Source organism: Hesperophylax consimilis, chromosome 2 (assembly GCF_061612785.1).
Source record: "Hesperophylax consimilis isolate HC1 chromosome 2, BYU_Hcon_1.0, whole genome shotgun sequence".
NCBI classification, from domain to species: Eukaryota; Metazoa; Arthropoda; class Insecta; order Trichoptera; family Limnephilidae; genus Hesperophylax; species Hesperophylax consimilis.
The window spans coordinates 43,392,083-43,410,366 of record NC_142837.1 but is presented as its reverse complement, the minus strand read 5'-3'; the positions used below and the strand labels follow the sequence as shown (position 1 = coordinate 43,410,366).

The 18,284-nt window shown below is 35.0% G+C and overlaps 1 protein-coding gene across 1 annotated transcript in view; it reads right to left on the bottom strand.

Annotated features, from left to right (window-relative positions):
• The window catches only part of LOC149426034 (bumetanide-sensitive sodium-(potassium)-chloride cotransporter-like), a 161,142-nt gene that overhangs the window by 21,408 nt on the left and 121,450 nt on the right, over positions 1-18,284 (bottom strand). The window contains exons 4-9 of the mRNA XM_089642941.1: positions 14,452-14,608; positions 12,788-12,883; positions 5,690-5,865; positions 4,707-4,899; positions 3,777-3,916; positions 3,413-3,607 (exon numbers count right to left, since the gene is read on the bottom strand). Coding sequence (XP_089499067.1) covers positions 3,413-3,607; positions 3,777-3,916; positions 4,707-4,899; positions 5,690-5,865; positions 12,788-12,883; positions 14,452-14,608 — 957 coding nt within the window. The remainder of the gene's footprint in view (positions 1-3,412; positions 3,608-3,776; positions 3,917-4,706; positions 4,900-5,689; positions 5,866-12,787; positions 12,884-14,451; positions 14,609-18,284) is intronic.

Genomic DNA, 18,284 nt, shown 5'->3' with positions numbered 1-18,284 from the left:
TACATTTTGAGCTTAACTTACTCAAAAATACTAAGAATGTTTTTATTATCGGAGATATAAATATTGATATCCTGGAAAATGGAAATCCAAAAAAATATGATTACATACATACACTAGCTCACCATGGTTTTAAAAGCCTGGTTGATGAACCTACACGAGTATGGAATGAAAGCAAATCATGCATTGATCATATTTTTAGTAAAACTGATAAATTAACTCAAACCATTATTTACCCTTCTACACTGACTGATCACTACACAATACTTCTATCTATTAATAATAAAAATACATCTATAAATCAAAAAAAGAAATCTGTCATAGCAAAGTCTGAAACAAACTGGGAAAACGTTAAAATCGAGCTACAAATTGCTGACTGGTCAAACCTTCTTGGCAATGATGATACTGATGCTGCTTGGAATTATTTTATTGACTTTACTCAGAACATTATTCTATCAAACACCATAACGACAGAAAAAAAGATATCTCATAAAAATATTCATATTAAACCCTGGATTAGTCAGAACATTATCAACTCAATCAGGAAAAGAGACGAACTCCACAGAAAAGTAAGAAACCACCCCTATGATATCCATTTACATCGCTTCTACAAAAGATATCGTAACATTTGTAAAAATGTAATCCGTTATGCTAAAGAAGCATTCTATAAAAAGAAAATCGAGGAATGTAATAATGATTCCCGGAAATTCTGGCAGATTATAAACGAAATTACAAACGCTAAAGCCTCGCACAATGTTAAAAACATTAAAGAATTAAACATTGACAGGATACCAACATCTTTTGCAGAACATCCAGAAAAAATTCTCAACTTTGCAAACAACTATTTTTGCAATATAGGCTCGAACTTAGCGAATAAAATCAAACAATCTTCATTTACTGCCGAAAAAACAGTATGGAATGAAAATGTCAATCAAGAAAACTCCCTTAACATAGTCAAGATAACAAGTGAAGATATAAGAAATACCATAGCCTCCCTAAACACAAATACCTCATCGGGAAATGAACTGATATCAAACAGAGCAATTAAATATCTACTAAATGAGCTAATCTACCCACTGACGTACCTTGTAAATCTTTCAATAAGAAAAGGTATTTTTCCCACACGTCTTAAAGTTGCTACGATTATTCCAATATACAAAAGCGGTCCCAAAAATGATATATCTAACTATCGACCAATTAGTCTATTACCTACACTATCGAAAATATTGGAAAAAGTAATAAAAAAACAAATGGTTAAATTTTTGGATGAAAATAAAATATTATCAACGACACAATACGGTTTTAGGGAAAACCTGGGTACTGGTGATGCTATAGCTAAAGTAACAAATACAATTATAAAAAAACTGGATGAAGGTAAAAAATGCTTGGCAGTTTTTATTGACCTTCAAAAAGCTTTTGATACAATTGACCATGAAATACTATTTTTTAAATTAAAAAAAAATGGAATAACACAAACAACTCTAAATCTAATTAAAAGTTACTTAACTGGAAGAGAGCAGTATGTACAAATTGGTAATAAAAGTAGCAAAACACTATCAATCAAGTACGGTGTCCCTCAAGGAAGCGTATTGGGTCCAATACTATTTCTCATTTATATTAATGACCTTATGAGTCTTCCCATTGAAGGAGACATAATGAGCTTTGCAGATGACACTGTCATTATATTCTATGAACAAAATTGGACAAGCACACATAAAAAAGCGGAGCAAGGTCTGACTGTACTCCAAAACTGGTTAAAAGCAAACTCCTTTACATTAAATGTGAGTAAAACTAAATATCTAACTTTCTCTAAAACCAACAGAGGTCAACCAACGAATGAGCATACACTCAAATTACATGAATGTCTAAATAAATATCCGCAATGTTCTTGCCCGCATATAGTCCAAACTAAAACAATTAAATATCTTGGGATCGTAATTGACGACAAACTTCATTGGGATGCACACATCGAAGGAACCTCAAAAAAGCTAACAAAACTCATCTATTTCTTCAAAAAATTACGAAATATCTTGTCAACTACAGATCTAAAGAGAGTATATTATGCGCTATGCCACTCTCTACTGGAATATGGAATAATAGGATGGGGCTCAGCATCATCAAACCATATTAAACTACTAAAGAAAACACAAAATTGGATCATAAAGACCATATTAAAGCTCCCCGTAAGGACGCCAACTACTGATATTTTTAATCTGTTTGATGTTCCAAGTTTACAAAAAATCTATGCTAAAAATATTCTAGTTCATCACTTAAAAAATAAACCAGAGGCAAACCCCTCTCACGATCATAAAACCAGAGCCAAGCAAACAGACATGCTAAATATTCCTAAATGTAATTCTACTTTTGGACAAAGAAACTCTGAATTTTTAGCAATTAGATTATATAATAAACTCCCTCTCAACATCAAACAAAGGAAAACGAAAAATAACTACATTAAGGACATCAAATCTTGGCTTAAGGAAATATCGGAAGAAGAACTAACTAATGTATTTAAAACATCATATTAGTTGCTGAAAACGTATTCTAACATATATAGTCCCCCTCAGCACAGGATCTCCTAGTGAGGAGGACTTCAATGATCTGTTTTAATTTTATTTATATATTTTATTTCATGTGCCATACAAAAATGTACCTAATTATTTTAAAAAGTAACTAAATAAAAAAAAAAAAATAAAAAAAATTTAGAGAATTTCTCCCGAAAGGTTCATATATATATATGTATAATACATGCATATTATTCTTAAAGGAAGTAGAGAAAAGTTGATGTTTTTTATTCATGTTATAAAAAAAATATTTTCGGGTTCTTTCTTTGCTAAAACTGGCTAAACCTTATGAGATAAATCAAAATAATGTTCTACGGAATTGTACATCTTGAAAAGGCCTACAGAAAAGTTGCCGATGGTATATATCACTATCCGCGTCTGTTTGTGTGCTTAGTTTTTCTAAACTATGCAACGGATTTTGATACAGTTTTCATCATCATTTAGAGAATTTCTTCCAGAAGGTTTACATATAAAATACATAAATATTATATTTATAGAAATTAGAGAAAAGTCGAGCAACGCCGGGTTCATGATAGCTATTTGTAAACTATAGGTACCTACTTGAATTATAATACCATGCAATAAGGTACATATTATTATATAAACTCGTGAGTGCTGATAAAACAAGCTGTATTTTATTACTCGCTCAACTTTATTTTCATGCTCACATAAGGGCCTATTATTAAAAATAAAACTCGGCTAGTATCAATAATTCAAGGACATGTAAAATAAATTTAAGGAAGTTAAAATTTAACATTTTTTTCTTAAGGACATATAAAAGAATAATGCAGGTCCCAAAACAGAACCTTGCAGTAGGCCAAAAGTTATTTTTTTGCGTTTTATAAAAATACCTGAAAGCTGTTGTGCAATCCGTATTGGCAATCCTTTCCAGTACAATTGAGGTAAGTTCCATTGGCCAAGTCTACAAGGTCTCCAGTTGCCTCTCTGGCCACGGTCCAACCAGCCATTATGGCCATGATAACGTAGGAAAGGGTGGTGAAGAAAATGGCAAGTAATGTTCCTTTGGGGATGGAACCTTGAGGATCCTAGAAAGATAATAATATAGTCTTAAATTATATATGTAATACAAGAACAAATCATGCAAGGAGCCAGTAAGAGTGTAACAGAGACTATCAAGATACAGTTTTATTTCTTTGATAGATCTTGGAAAGTTACTGATAAGGGGAAGATAGCGGTAATGCCACAATTTCTTACCCTCAAATCACCGGAAATATTAGCTCCTGCCAAGATGCCAGTTGCAGCAGGGAAGAAGATGGCAAATACAGAGAAGAAGTTGTGCTGGACTCCTTCATCAACTCTATAATCAGGATGGAAGTTCGTCTCCAGTAGAGTCACTGTAATCAATAACAAAATTAATGAAAGTTTCTGATAAGTCAGAGTGCAATGATAAATACAATGGTCAATGCAGATTTATTAATGTGACTTTTCAGGAAATATTGACGTTCAACAGAAGAGATGGAAGAGGAACATAACAAAGGGATGAAAAAAAATCTGGATGAATGTTTGGAAGACAATTGGAGCTATACTGAAAGGCCTGAGGACTGGACGCGCATGGCTACGGACTAGGGATATGGAACATTATTTGTGGAATAGATCAAATCCAACCATGCGATTAACTCTTGGTGTGCCGAAGCTAAATATTCGTCATTATTTCTTTTTAGCCAAACGATTTGTTTGTAAACTCTGCTGTCTTACCAGGTAATGTGTTTATACACTTATAAAAATAGTATTTAATCTACTGTAAGTAGCTTCCCCAGAATAGCTAGTTACATTCAGAGAAATGATTTGTTGGACATATCCTTAACTCTGTACTCGAGAGGTTGAAAACCGTGATGATCAAGGAGAAATAGATTAAGGGAGGTTGGGAGCTTGAGAGAGGATGGTAATTAAGGCTTACCTTACCTTACCTTACAGTCACGTTACAGTGACAGAATAACAAAACCACTGACACCATTGACATTCAACCACAAGCAGATATATCGGCAGTATGTGTGCTAGGTAGGTAGATGCTTCATAGACAATTTTATCTTTGGAAATGGTATAAGGACAATCCTGAATCTAGAAAGAACCCGTGTCACAGAAAGAAGAAAACACAAGACATCCACAAATACTAAACCGACTAACTATTGTATCCGATGAACCCCTTGGCCTGCTCCAGGTCGCTCTTTGGCCCAATGAAGGTGCCGATGACGAAGTCCAGGATGGCCACCAGCAGGATGACCAACAGTCCCTGCTGCGCCTTGGCCTCCCACTCCATGCCCACCACCACAACCACGGTCAGGATCACAATGGTTATGGAGCCGATTATCCGCACATCCTGGAAAAACCGAAACATAAAATATGATGTTGTTGCTTTATTTGTTTGTCATACTATCATCATTAAATTCAATTAAATTTATTATTTTTTATCACATTACAAAATTGATCATTTTAATGCGTTTTTTAAATACATTTGTTAAGAAAAATTCTTACATAAATATGGACAGTGGGTATATCAACTATACTAGTAATAACAGAGCTTTATAAGGCAGCTTCATTGATTCTGCTCAGCAGCAAGATTGCTATCCCTACCAGCATGACCACTGGCAATTTAGTCCTGCAGGCCGGGAGATAGAAGAGTCTATGTTGTCAGTGACGGAGATAACCACCGGGAACATAAAATGAATGCTCTCCATGATAACCGAATTTTCAAACCATCTACGAATCAGTCTAAAGAAATTCCGAGCATACCCAAAAGAAAGTCGGTACGATAGAGCCACAGTAGGTAGCCATACTCTCTCATGTAGAAAAATCTCAGGAATTGCATGGAGTTGTTATAATGATAAATCAAAATTGTAATGAAGAATCTTTGAAATTGGATTGGTCACAGCACAATCTCTCCCTTAAAGGCAGCAGTGTCAATATTTTGCCATAGTGCTGTTCAGAAAAAGAAAATTTATTTAATTTTTGCAAATAGTTCATTTGAGGGGTGGGTAGGTTGGCATTTAAATATAATTCTCAAAATTAGAAGTTGTATTGTAACTGGATTGATAATAGATTCAGCACAGCCACATAAAAAAATGTATCCAGGTAAAATCATGAAAATTCCTCTTTTTTTTATTTTTTACCTGGACTCCCCCGTCTACGATGTAGACCCCAAAGGAATTGAGCAGGTCCCCCATGGACTCGCAGAAGCCCACCACGTACATGGCGCAGGCCACCGCGTTGGCCAGAGAGAAGATCAGCCCGATGGAGCCACCAAACTCGGGACCCAAGGATCGAGATATCATGTAGTAGGTACCACCTAGAAATATCAACACACCATCATAATCATTATACCACTGTAAAAAATTCACAAACAATTTTATTTTCATTGTGTTTATTAGCGTCTTAACCTAAAATTTTAACATCCGTTCGAATAGGTGTCATGTTTTTTTTTGTTTGTTTAAACGTCGTATAATTCAATATTTTTCCACACATAGCTAATCAAAAATACTAATTTCGGTTATCGGTGCGTGAAGCGAAACATTCCTGCGTGAAATTATTCACGTTCAACAAATTCTCTCTCTCAATTCTCAATTGGTGCAAACGGCGCTATATAAATTAGTGAATGAAAACTCAATTCTCAATTTTTTAACCGACTCTGTTAATTCAGACTGGCGGATAAAGTAGGTACCTACCAATAATCAGATTTTGTAAATAATTAATAATTCTTTATTTGAAATGTGTATCAATTCTCAATTTTTTAACCGACTCTGTGAATTCAGACCGGCGGATAAAGTAGGTACCTACCAATAATCAGATTTTGTAAATAATTAATAATTCTTTATTTGAAATGTGTATCAATTCTCAATTTTTTAACCGACTCTGTGAATTCAGACCGGCGGATAACTAGGTACCTACCAATAATCAGATTTTGTGAATAATTAATAATTGTTTATTTGAAATGTGTATTTCTTTTGGTTAAATTTTTGACAGATTCGGTAATTTTTCAAGTCTACTAACGGTGTATATTCGAAAGGTCCAGGTAAAAGAAAATCCACAAAATTTGTTTACGCAAAGAAAAAAAAATACTTTCAGCTTCACGAATCCTACTAAAATATCCCGTGATTTTTTCTTAATAATATAGTACATAATAATGAGTATTACCTTTTCAATAAACTATTTTTTTTTAATTACGTTGACAAATTTACTTTTACCATATTATTATCATCTATATAAATAAAAAAAGTAAAAGTTCGTCCATTCAAAATCTTAAATCTCCAACAGTTCTTCACCGATTGCTTTGAAATTTTGACACAACTTTGCATTCGAATAAGCGTGTGTTTTTAAATACCTATATTTTATAGATGTCACCTGTGACAGGTAAAAACATTTTTTTAAGCAGGGCTATCTGTTGGACATAAAAGCAACTCGCGCTATTGTTTCTCTATCTGCACAGACAGTTTTTGTGTGACTTTTTCGTGTGGATCTTTTATTGCTGTATTAATTTAGCGGGAGTTCTATAAAACACATAATCTGGCGTAATAAAGATTAACAAACATGATTAGCAACGAAATGTTCATGTTTATTTTTATGAATATCAACAAAGTTACTACACTTTGATCTATTACGTTCACCGTAACTACCTACTTATTTTGTACTCTTGTTATGATATACAATTATGGAACACCCTGTCATCCTTTCTCAATTACTTGTAGTGTACTTGCTTATATAGTTCATACTCAGTTTATAATGTTATGTAGACATATATTATTGTAATCCTATATATCTCCTGTCTGTCTGAGTTCTTCGAAACTACGTAATGGATTTTGTTAGGGTCTTCACTATCATTTAGAGAATTTCTTCCAGAAGGTTTATGTAAATAATACATGCATGTTATATTTACAGGAAGCAGAGAAAGTCGATGTTTTGTAATCGTAAAAATAAATTATTTTCGGGCGCTTACATTGCTAACGCTAGCTAAACCTTATGAGATACATCCAAATAATGTACTGCGGAAATGTACATCTTAAAAAGGCCTACAAGAATAACCCCCCAACAATGCCAGGTACACGTCAGCTAGTTATACAGGGTTTGCCAATAAGAGGTTTTATTTTGAATATCCCGCTATTTCGGTAGATGTTACTTTTGAAGCTGTCATTTTTTGACATTTGACAAGTAGAAACTACGCCATTAATAAAAATGGAACGATACACGCTTCAACAACGCATTGAAATTATTAAAATTCACTTGAGAGAATCAAATGCAAATCATATTAAAAGTGATGAGGCCCATTTCCACCTCAGTGGCGTCGTTAACAAGCAAAATTGTCGCATCTGGGGCTCTGAAAACCCAAGAGTTATTGTTGAAAAGCCTCTCTATCCTCAACGTGTGACTGTTTGGTGCGGTTTATGGTCCGGCGGAGTCATTGGACCTTACTTTTTCGAAAATGAGGCTGGAACAACAGTTACGGTGAATGGATTGCGCTATCGAGAGATGATTAATGATTTTTTATGGCCGGAATTGGATGGTACTGTTTTTTTTTATTTATTTATTTATTCGAGACACAAACAGGATATTTATAAAAACATTAATTATGGTTTACAAAATAAAAAAGTACAATTATAAATATCCCTAGACTAATGTGTCTGCAGCAATCACATTTGCACATTCACATAAGCAAACATGTAAAACAATAACAGTATTTATATACAAAACTTAAAACTTAATTACAAAGATTGAAGCACATAATAAGTAGAAAAATTTAAAGAGTACATATTAAAAAAATTCTAAACCACTAAACAATTTATTTATTTATTTCTTTTTTTTTAAGTACAGAAATAAAATATAAATAAATATAATATTGTTGATCTGGACAACGTTTACTTTCAACAAGACGGCGCTACGTGCCACACAAGTAACGAAACCATTGATCTTTTATGATTGAATATCAAAATAACACCTCTTATTGGAAAACTATGTATATAAAAATTCAGCATGCCTATGTTTTTTGTTCGCAAAACTCGAAAAGTAGGCGAACGATAACGCTGAAAATTTTACAGTTTGTTCTTATTAGTGCCAGGAGTGTTTACAGAGTAGTTTGAATGGTATAAAAAGTCGGGGACGCCCGAGGAATACTTAACGCAATATCTCTGCTCTGGAGTGAGATACAGAGTCGAATTAAAAGTCGATGTAATGTATTTTTTTAACACCATCATTGTGGTATACAGTAGTGAATAGTAGAAGTCGGAGACGCCCGACAAAGACATTAGCAGTAGTGAAGAATTGCGAGGTCCATTAGTAAATAAATAATACCTACCCACTGAATTAAAAGTACATCAGCGCGTATTGAGTCATCCAGTGCCAAATGTCTGTCCAATTACAGCGGAAACACGGGTCGGCAGGTAGGCGACACATCATTGTAAAAACGTGCCATCAAATCCGATAATTCGCGAGCACGATTGCCTGTCGCGTAATCGGTTATACGGGGCCATTGCCACCGTTACACTGTTAGTGTTCAGTCTAATACAATATCAATTAAAAGTACAAACGTCGCCGAATAATACGTAAGTAATGATTAATCTGTAATCATTTGAGAACAACACCACATAATAAAATTGCGAGTAGAAGGAATATCTACACGGAGAAAAATGAGTATTTGACAAGTCAAAATATTTCACCGACAGATGTAGATATAATATATCTCGAAGCCATCTAGTGGGATATTCAGCACTGACAAAGCCTTTCCTACAAAAATAAAATTGGGTTTTTACAGGTGAAAACATTTAATAAGCAGTAATTGTCGATTGAAGTACTAGAACATATTGAATTATTTGGCGGGTTGGGAATAAGCCGACTTAGCTCAGTGGTCCAGAGCACCTGACCGGACATCAGAAGGTGCGGGTTCAATTCCCGTCGGCGGCATTTATTTTTACTCGAGAGATATTTTCAATTTGTATGAATATTTCAGGCGAGTAATTATTGCTTATAATAATTTGTTATCTCTGTGAATGATTGTACGACTCTTGGTACCGGTACGCCGCCACGTAACACGAGATAAATAAGATGCCAGGTAGTTATGCCGCTTGAAGTCCCGAAAGCCCTTCTGGGCGGAAGGAGAGAGGCTCCTCCGATTAGCTCTCACCCCCAGAGGATAGATGGAAAGTGATTGGCAAACGGCCAACGTGGGAAATGCCCATCTCATACAGGACCCCACCGAGAGACAGCTCATATCCTCGAACCTCAAATACCTCGTCTCATAAACATTAGTTTATCATTAAAAAAATAATAATTCACAGAGATCATTCTGGGAGCTGGGAGTCATATAAAGGGAGCCGTACCGGGCGAGCCGTATCGTGCGCGCATAGTATGCACATTCATCATAAGCTCTCAGCTTACGGCTCCCGTTCAATTGAACTGTCAATTGAGTGACTCTTTGGGCCGTACAAATATATTGAGCTGGTACCGTGGCTCCCGCTCTTAATAAAATGAGTCATGACCCATCGCTACCCTAATTGCATCGTACTAGAAGACTCCCTTCGTGAAAAGAGTGATACAGTGCGAGCAATTGCGATCATCAAGGTCATCAAAACAGAAAATTATTTTTTATTATTCTTCCTGAAAACGTGGCAGACGTCACGTTGACGATAATACTAAATTTATTACCGTAATTTACTTGAAAACCGTAAGTGAAAAGAAGATTTATTGGTCACTTTGTGAACAACGATAAAAATTATTCGGAAGTCATTATTTTGAGTTATACAATTCAAAATGTTATTATAAACGTCACATTATATTTTTCACGCCGTCAGGAAATTGAACGGAGCAAATTGAAAAATTGAAATCGCAAAAGTTGCGCAAATAGCCCGTGCAACATTTTTTATCCGGAATTATTCATTGTTGACGGAACTGGTTAAAAAAGATAAGAATTAATTGACACAGATACGTAAAATAACATAAACATTGGCTTTCATTAATTTGGACTTTTGACTTGATCTGCTTACATATTTGGCTTAATTGTTCTTTGTATCCGGTACTTGACAGTTACATCAAAACTAAATGCTCAAAATCACAATATTTTTCACTAATTTATCATACTGAAATACCGGCCCGACGAATATTAACCCTCGATCACTCGCGAGGAGAGCTGTCAGCACCCCACGCATTTTTTAACGTATAAATGAATAATAATTTGTCTACTTGAAGGTACTGAGTCCGCGCGTCTCAGTACCTTCAAGTGACCTTTAAACCCAAAGTTTCCAAAGTGTCAAAGTTTGCGTGGGGGTGGTCACGACACCCCTCGAGTGCTCGTGTTATACTTTTGCGGAGGTTATTTTATCAGAGTTCACTACATTATTAAGAAAATTTTATTTGATTTTGTTAATTAACCCTTATATTTATGATTTTCAATGAGAAAGTTTATGTTAAAAACTAAGAACTTGTTTTTTTTGGTTCTTTGAGGAAAGATCTCAATATTATGACTAAATAGGCTGATTATTTTAATGTTTTGTAGAACAGTAATAAAGTTGATTTATATAATTTTGTTTTTTTATTTACATACGTCATACAACACTTAATAATAAAATGCTGGTATAGTTCCATTAACTAATACTATATGTATATAAATGTACTTTGAGTATGTGGGGTGGCCACAACACCCCACGAGTGCTAACGAGGCTAAAAACCGCGCGAGTGATCGAGGGTTAAGGTCTAAGACCATTTTAGTCAATGCCTTAAACGCATTATGCTATATTATGCGCGCATAAATCGGGCGTGGCATGTACGTATTATATGTTAGGCTGACACACTTCGCTATAATTGTGCTCAGGAGAGGGGGTCAGATCAATTGGGGAACTGCCGCGGAATATCATTTCTTTGTATGGGATCTGTCACTTTGACAGATGACAGCCGTGTAATTACGGCGCTCCGTCAATTGTTACGACCCCTTCTCTTTGCCGTAGGTAGGAGAGGGGGTCGCATAGTTTTCAAATATAGCCTGGCTAGCAGATGTGACAGCTGACAGCATATAAAACGCTTTGAATTTGAAGCGTAATCTGTCACCCCCCTTCATGCGCTCAAAACGGTATCACTACTGCATACATATACACCCACCTCGCCACAATCTACACATCTGCCCTGATGTTGGACATTGTAACGCTGTCCGAACAATTGGCTAAAGAGGAAGGAAGCGTAACACCGCACAATGACACAAAAATAACCACGATAGTGCACAGAGAAAAACGAGTACGGATGATTTATCAAAATACTGTTAAAAACGGTACAGCATGCTGCAAGTTCTCGAGCCGCCACTGATATGATATGGGTAGTTGATACCTAGTCAACTGAAAGTATATCTGAACACCGTGTTCCCGCAGGTGGCCTTTCCTAATAAATATAATCATAATTTTTAAAAACACGTGCACCGACGTCCTCTTAACATATTCGTGCTTTACTGATAGTTTATTACGAAATCTGTCAATTCATTCGTTAAAGGCCTGCAGTCCCGCTTTTAACAGGAAAACGATATGATATCAGTAGTTGATAGTCAACTGATAAGATTTGTTAATCATCAGCTATTACTATTAACAAAATAATATTGAGGGATGGGCCTAGATCCATACATTTTTACATTCAATTCTCGTTAATTTTAAAGTAAATGATGCGTAGCATCTACGTTTACAGTCTTACTTATAAAGATTCCCTAATATGCCGCTGCAGCATTGGTATAGCTATACTACGGTGAAGAGGGCCGTATACGGCTCATTTTTTTAGGGTGGCTCTACTTTGTTCCAATCCTCAAAAACACGGTCATTTTCGCATTTCGCGTTTTGATGCTAACTTCACATTTTTGCAGATGATATTTGCGATGCCATTGACCCGGTCTGTTTTGTTTTGCTTTGAAATTCGGCTAATTCGATTATACGTCCCGTATTTGCTTTGTTAAATCGTTATTTCTATTTAAAATATTCCTGTGTTAGTGTTGCAAATGGGTATTAATGCTTTTTTACTTGCGCGACCGAAAGATATTTTTCAAATCAACCAGATTGTTAAAAAAGTCCTCGATCTCCGTCTTACTACGATCGTAATACGTTTCTATACCTGGGGATCGATTAGTTTAAAAATCTGTCAACTTCTAATTCTGTCGTATTACGCAGTACGCATGCACGTGATTATGAGTAACGTTTTCTACTAACCCGTTCCTATCCCCCGTATTATCTATTGTGATTAAGACAGTATGTGTTTACCTCCTTTGATGACGCCATTGGTGCTGATGGCGGACATGGAGAGAGCGGTGATAGTGGTCACGACGGTGGTGGTCATGATAAGGACCACTGCTTGACCTGAAAAGAAAACAAAAAATTAGACCATTTTTAAATATTTATCATCATACAACTGTCACTATCTATTTATTATTATTATATTTCAATATATGCATTTATATAGTAGGTTGAGCAACATTATTTTGTTTTTATTATTTAAAATTAACTCAAAAAATATCACATTTGTCTCCAAAATCGCTAATTCGTATTAGATATTTGCTATACCTTTCTATTAAAATAAGAGTTATTCGGTTTGGTCAAGTATTTTGGCCTCAAATCAAAATCCAATACAAAAAAGGCGCAGCCTTTTTCATACAAAACTTAAATTTGGATTTGAGGCCAAAATACTTCACCAAACTGAATAATTGTTTTTGGCCTCAAATCTTTATATGAAAAAGGTCGTTCAGTCGTTCCCCTAAGAGAAGTACATTGAAAAATGTCGGATGCTTATAAAATGTGGGAAAATAAATATTTATTTTATTTATTAATTAACGCCCTTTTCCGGGGCTTTTACATATGAATATTAAGAAACATACATTATTTATTGTACATAATTGAATTGCTTCATTAACAACATTTTATATTTGTTTTAAGATAAATTGAAGATGTCTAATGACTTTATATAATCGTTTCCCTCCATTAGCATTCTGGGCAAAGAGGAATACATATGGTAGTTAGTCCCAGAATTTCTGCACTGAAATAAATCCTGACTTTTAGTATTACGTTGTGGAATCCGGAAGCTTATCAATTCTAGCAATACCGGACTATCAACGAATACATTATACGACTTAAGACAGAAAATAAAACATTTCCGCGTGATGCTCATATTTTCTAATAACATAAACATTAATAGGTAAGCGGTATTTTTAAAATAATGCAAGTGAATAAAATGTGTAGGAAGTAAGTACTGTCTATTATTATTTTATTCACTTGTGTGTCACCATTTAATCCAGATTTATCTAGCCACTAACAATATGCAAAAAAACTATTTCCTGGATATACTTTCAAGTTCGTACGTACTAAACATTATTTATGCATTCTCTGAGATAACAAAAAAATGACTTTATGAATCGAGAACTGAAGTAGGCAGTTAGTTAGGTACTGTTCATTTCACTGTTTATATACTGAACTCAAGATAAACAGAAATTGCCCTGGGTGGCAATTATTATTCTTTCACACATGCATACGTATATATAGTAGGTATTAATACGCTAACGTCTGTCTTCTGTCTCTCCATGTGATAGCTGCGAACGGAAGTGCCGCCATCTATAATTTGCATGGGGAACTTTTGAAATTTTCATAAAAAATAGAGTACCTGCAAATGCTGTTGTAGGTACAGTTTTTCTCTTTGACATGTGTGGAGTTAAAGTATTTTTTTTTACATTAACTCCATACAGGGGGCCCTGAGGAGAATAGTTTCCCTCAGGGCCTACGTAATCTTTAAGGATGCTGTGTGGAGGGTTTTTTAAGGAAAGGAAGGAGAGGATTCTGGGAAGGTAAAAGGTATAAAGGTTGGGTAGGAATCCAGGGATTAGTGTATCCAGGAGTTACGCATATATGAATATATCCCTGCTAAATCATTAACTTACCGATCCCAGCCTGTCCCACGACCCAGGAGAGGCGCAGGAATAGCATGACGCCCCAGATGTTGAGGAGACATCGCACCAGCACTCCTTGGATCCAGCCAAACTTCAAGGCACCCTCCGCAGCTAAGCCCTTATCCTGCAGGCCGTTCCCAGTGCCGGGCTGTAAGAAAGAAAACAAACAATCCTTAATATTATGAATAATGGATACATTAGATATTGGTTAGCTAAAAGCACCAAATAAGATATTATAGCTCCTCAAGGTATAAGAGAAAGAAAAATTCCTACCCTCATAGAATACAGACATTGGCCTACTGGCAGTCTACTCATCTTCATTACAATTTTAATCAGTAAAAGGATAACAGTGTTTCGTGTATTCTCCGAGTTTCATTTGAATTGCAAACCAGGATTCTAGGAGATACAACAACTAGCTTCATAGTACCTAGAGAATGTTGTGATGTGTGGCAAAGAGATGGGTATAGATCGACGCCTGCGTTCACGATAGATTGGAATAAGGTGAATGTTGTCGATGAAGGTAGTCCGAATTGTGTTTGAACAAACAGTGAATTCCAAAACTATTGAAGATCTTTTACACAACACATTTTAAATGATAATGTTTATTAGTTAGTTTAAGAGTAAGAATAAGAAAGGGACGCTTAGATGATTTGGGTACATAGAGCGAATGAACGAAGAAAGGAGTGTAATGATTGTAGATATTAGGTAAATGACGCGAAAGTGAATAAATCGGGAAGTCTAAGACACAGAACGAGCAATTGAACCAAATACTTCAGTCGGGCCACATCAAGAGGCAGTATAACAAAATGGTATATATGTATGAATGTGAATAAGGCAAGGAGTGTTTGCCAAGACCGAGTTGTTTGGTGATCCATCCTCTCTGCGTAAATGTATGGTTAGTTAGCTAGTAGGCATGTTAAATCTATTTTAGTTAATTAGTATTCAGATATTTCTGTTCTTGTTCGTACTCTCCAAAAGATGAATAATTCTCATTGCATTAATTATTAACCAGGCGGAATCTAATAAACGAACCATAAAATGTCATTAGTTGCATTCAGAACGCCATTAATCAATGTCGTAGCAGCATTCCTCAATAAGTCGGAGGTAGGAGTCAGGAATTGCCTTTCGCAGCAGAGATCATAAAGGTCGCCTAGGGTTCGTGCTGTTATTGCTCGGAGGAGTTCCTCTAATTAAGACTATCCCACAGTCTCCTGACTCATGGACCATCAATAAGCAATGTTCTGAGCTGCGAGGTGAATCAGTCTCTCATCAGGGATCAAATCTGCCGACCTTACGATAATTGGTACAGGTTATTTAACCCAATTAACGCTGTGTAAAGTCGCAATTAAAAACTTCAAAGTTGTAGTTACGGATTCCTGAATGCTTCAGAAATTACATATTACAGCGCTTCTTTGGGAAATTTTATCCCGTTCTATCTATCGAAATTTACTGTTGTCGAAACCATAGAGTAAAGAAGACCACAAGAAATTCCTTTCTGACGTGTATCTTGATCAAATATTTGCCCAATCTGGCCTTAAAATTTCAACAAAAAACAGTTTTTACTAAATTTAAATGGGACGTAGATCTACTATGTCAGGTGAGGGCAAGTGAGACGGAGTGCTGGGCTATTGGACTGTATGGAACACTATTTTCCATTAAAGTTTGTATGGAAGTCACCTATAGTTTTCTTCTATTTCCATGTCTGAAAAAAAAACATCAATCTCCAACTCTGTTTGAAATAGGTCATTTCCATTTGTTTTTCTCGAAATCCACGTACAACAATAATAATAACAATAAATAATAGTATAAGTAAAATAAAACAAATATATCACTTAGTTTTAACCACTGTTATCGTTTAGATACAACTGACATGTTTAGTGAGAATTGATCGCCTTATCAGGGTTTACTTAAAACTTTTTAAAGCGACGCACTGCGTAATATCTGGAATAGGACCGCTAACAATAACACTCCTTATGCAAAAGGCGATAAGGTTTAAACTCCCGTTTAAAAAAGCCGCATGTTTTGATTTATGCGAGAAAAAAACATCGCAAAAAAATGTTTTACTTAATTTTGTAGTAGTTTAGGCACAAATATTTAAATGTTTTACGAGATTTTTGTAATGAATTTATTTTATCACAGTATACAATAAAATCATAAGTGAAAAGGGGTTTGTAAGTAGGCGATTTTTCTAGATGTGTTCTACTCACAGCATTTAATTAAATCATCTGTAATATTTCTAGGCGATCAAATTTTCCAACCAAAAACGCCTTTATTTCGTGGCGCTTCAAGAACCGTACACCGCCAGTATAAACCCTGTAAACATTTTAACTAAACCCTGGTGAGGTCATAGAGCTGTACTTAAAGATGCTTCTACGTACTAATATCCCATCGAAACTTGTTCCACTATTAGAACGCGATAAGTTATGCGCGTAGACTGGAATCAGTAGTTTTACTAAGAGCGATGTGATTGTTGGAGGACAGTTGGGGGTTAAAAATCGGAACCTATTTTTTCGCTTCATGCCTCATCTAAACATAATACATCAATGGGTGACGTGAGCATTGCTCACGAAACATGTCATTTTTATATAAACAATAAAAGTGGTTAAAGCTAAGCGATTGTTATTTTTAATTAAAATTGTGCCAACATATCAACAACATCATCAACAATCAACAATTGGCTGACCATGTTTAAAGAACATCAGATGGCGGAACATAGGGGCTCAGAGGCAGTCCGATGAAAAGGTAGACTGACTTTGTAGAAGCAGATTAGAGTCAAATGTTAAATTAGGTCTAAAAATGGAGGATGATTGAAGAACTAAAGCAGTGGAAAAGCATTCGTGTATGACGACAAATCCCACTATGTGATATAACGTAGTGATGAAGATAATTAGTGCTATTTTCGAAGTGGATGTAATGCAAAATAATTGGATAACTCACCATGTGACGCGCATTATAAAATGATGGTTATTATATGATACGAAAAAGAAATTGACAAATATTATCATAAATATTAGTCGCTATCTAAGAGAGGAGATTTTATTTTCATCAGTACGCCATTATATTGTGTTTATCGAATACAATGATTCACTTTATCACTCGACAGCTGGAGGAGGTTATTTTCAACAAATAGGGTTGATTTATATGAAGATACGTTAGTATTGAGCATGATTGAGTGATAGGTACTTAGCCAAAGTTATTTATCTAAATGCATCAACAAAATTTTGGAATAAATTAATATTATTCGATAGAAATTTTTATCGATATTTTTGGAATTGGTAAGTAAAGTATTGCTAAAAACGTGCAAACTTGATGAATTCGTCAATTTTTACAAATTTTATTGAGAGTACGTATTTTACAACGACGTGTTAAATTATAAATAAAATTACAAATAAATACACTGTACCACTGAACTCAAAAAAAATGGTTAATATCTACTCAATTTTCGAAATTTCATAAAATTCACCATGTCGTTGGGACTTTTAAGTATTTTACAACGAAACGCTAAATTAGTTATCCGAGAATTGTTAGACCTTTAAATTCAAGTTTTCTGCAAAATTAATAGGTCAGGCCTACGATTACGCCCATTATTGGGCACGATTGTGGCAATTTTCTACAAATAATATCTGCGAACAATAATACCAACTCTTGTAAGTTGTATCGTAATTCTTTCGCAAGCTAACATATCCGAATTAATTAATATTTACTCTAATAATATGATTTATCCAAGATATTTATGCGTTCATACATTTCTATTGAAACAAACAATTAACAATTTAGCAATTAGAAAATATTTTTTCTAATTTAACAATTTAACTGAAGCATAT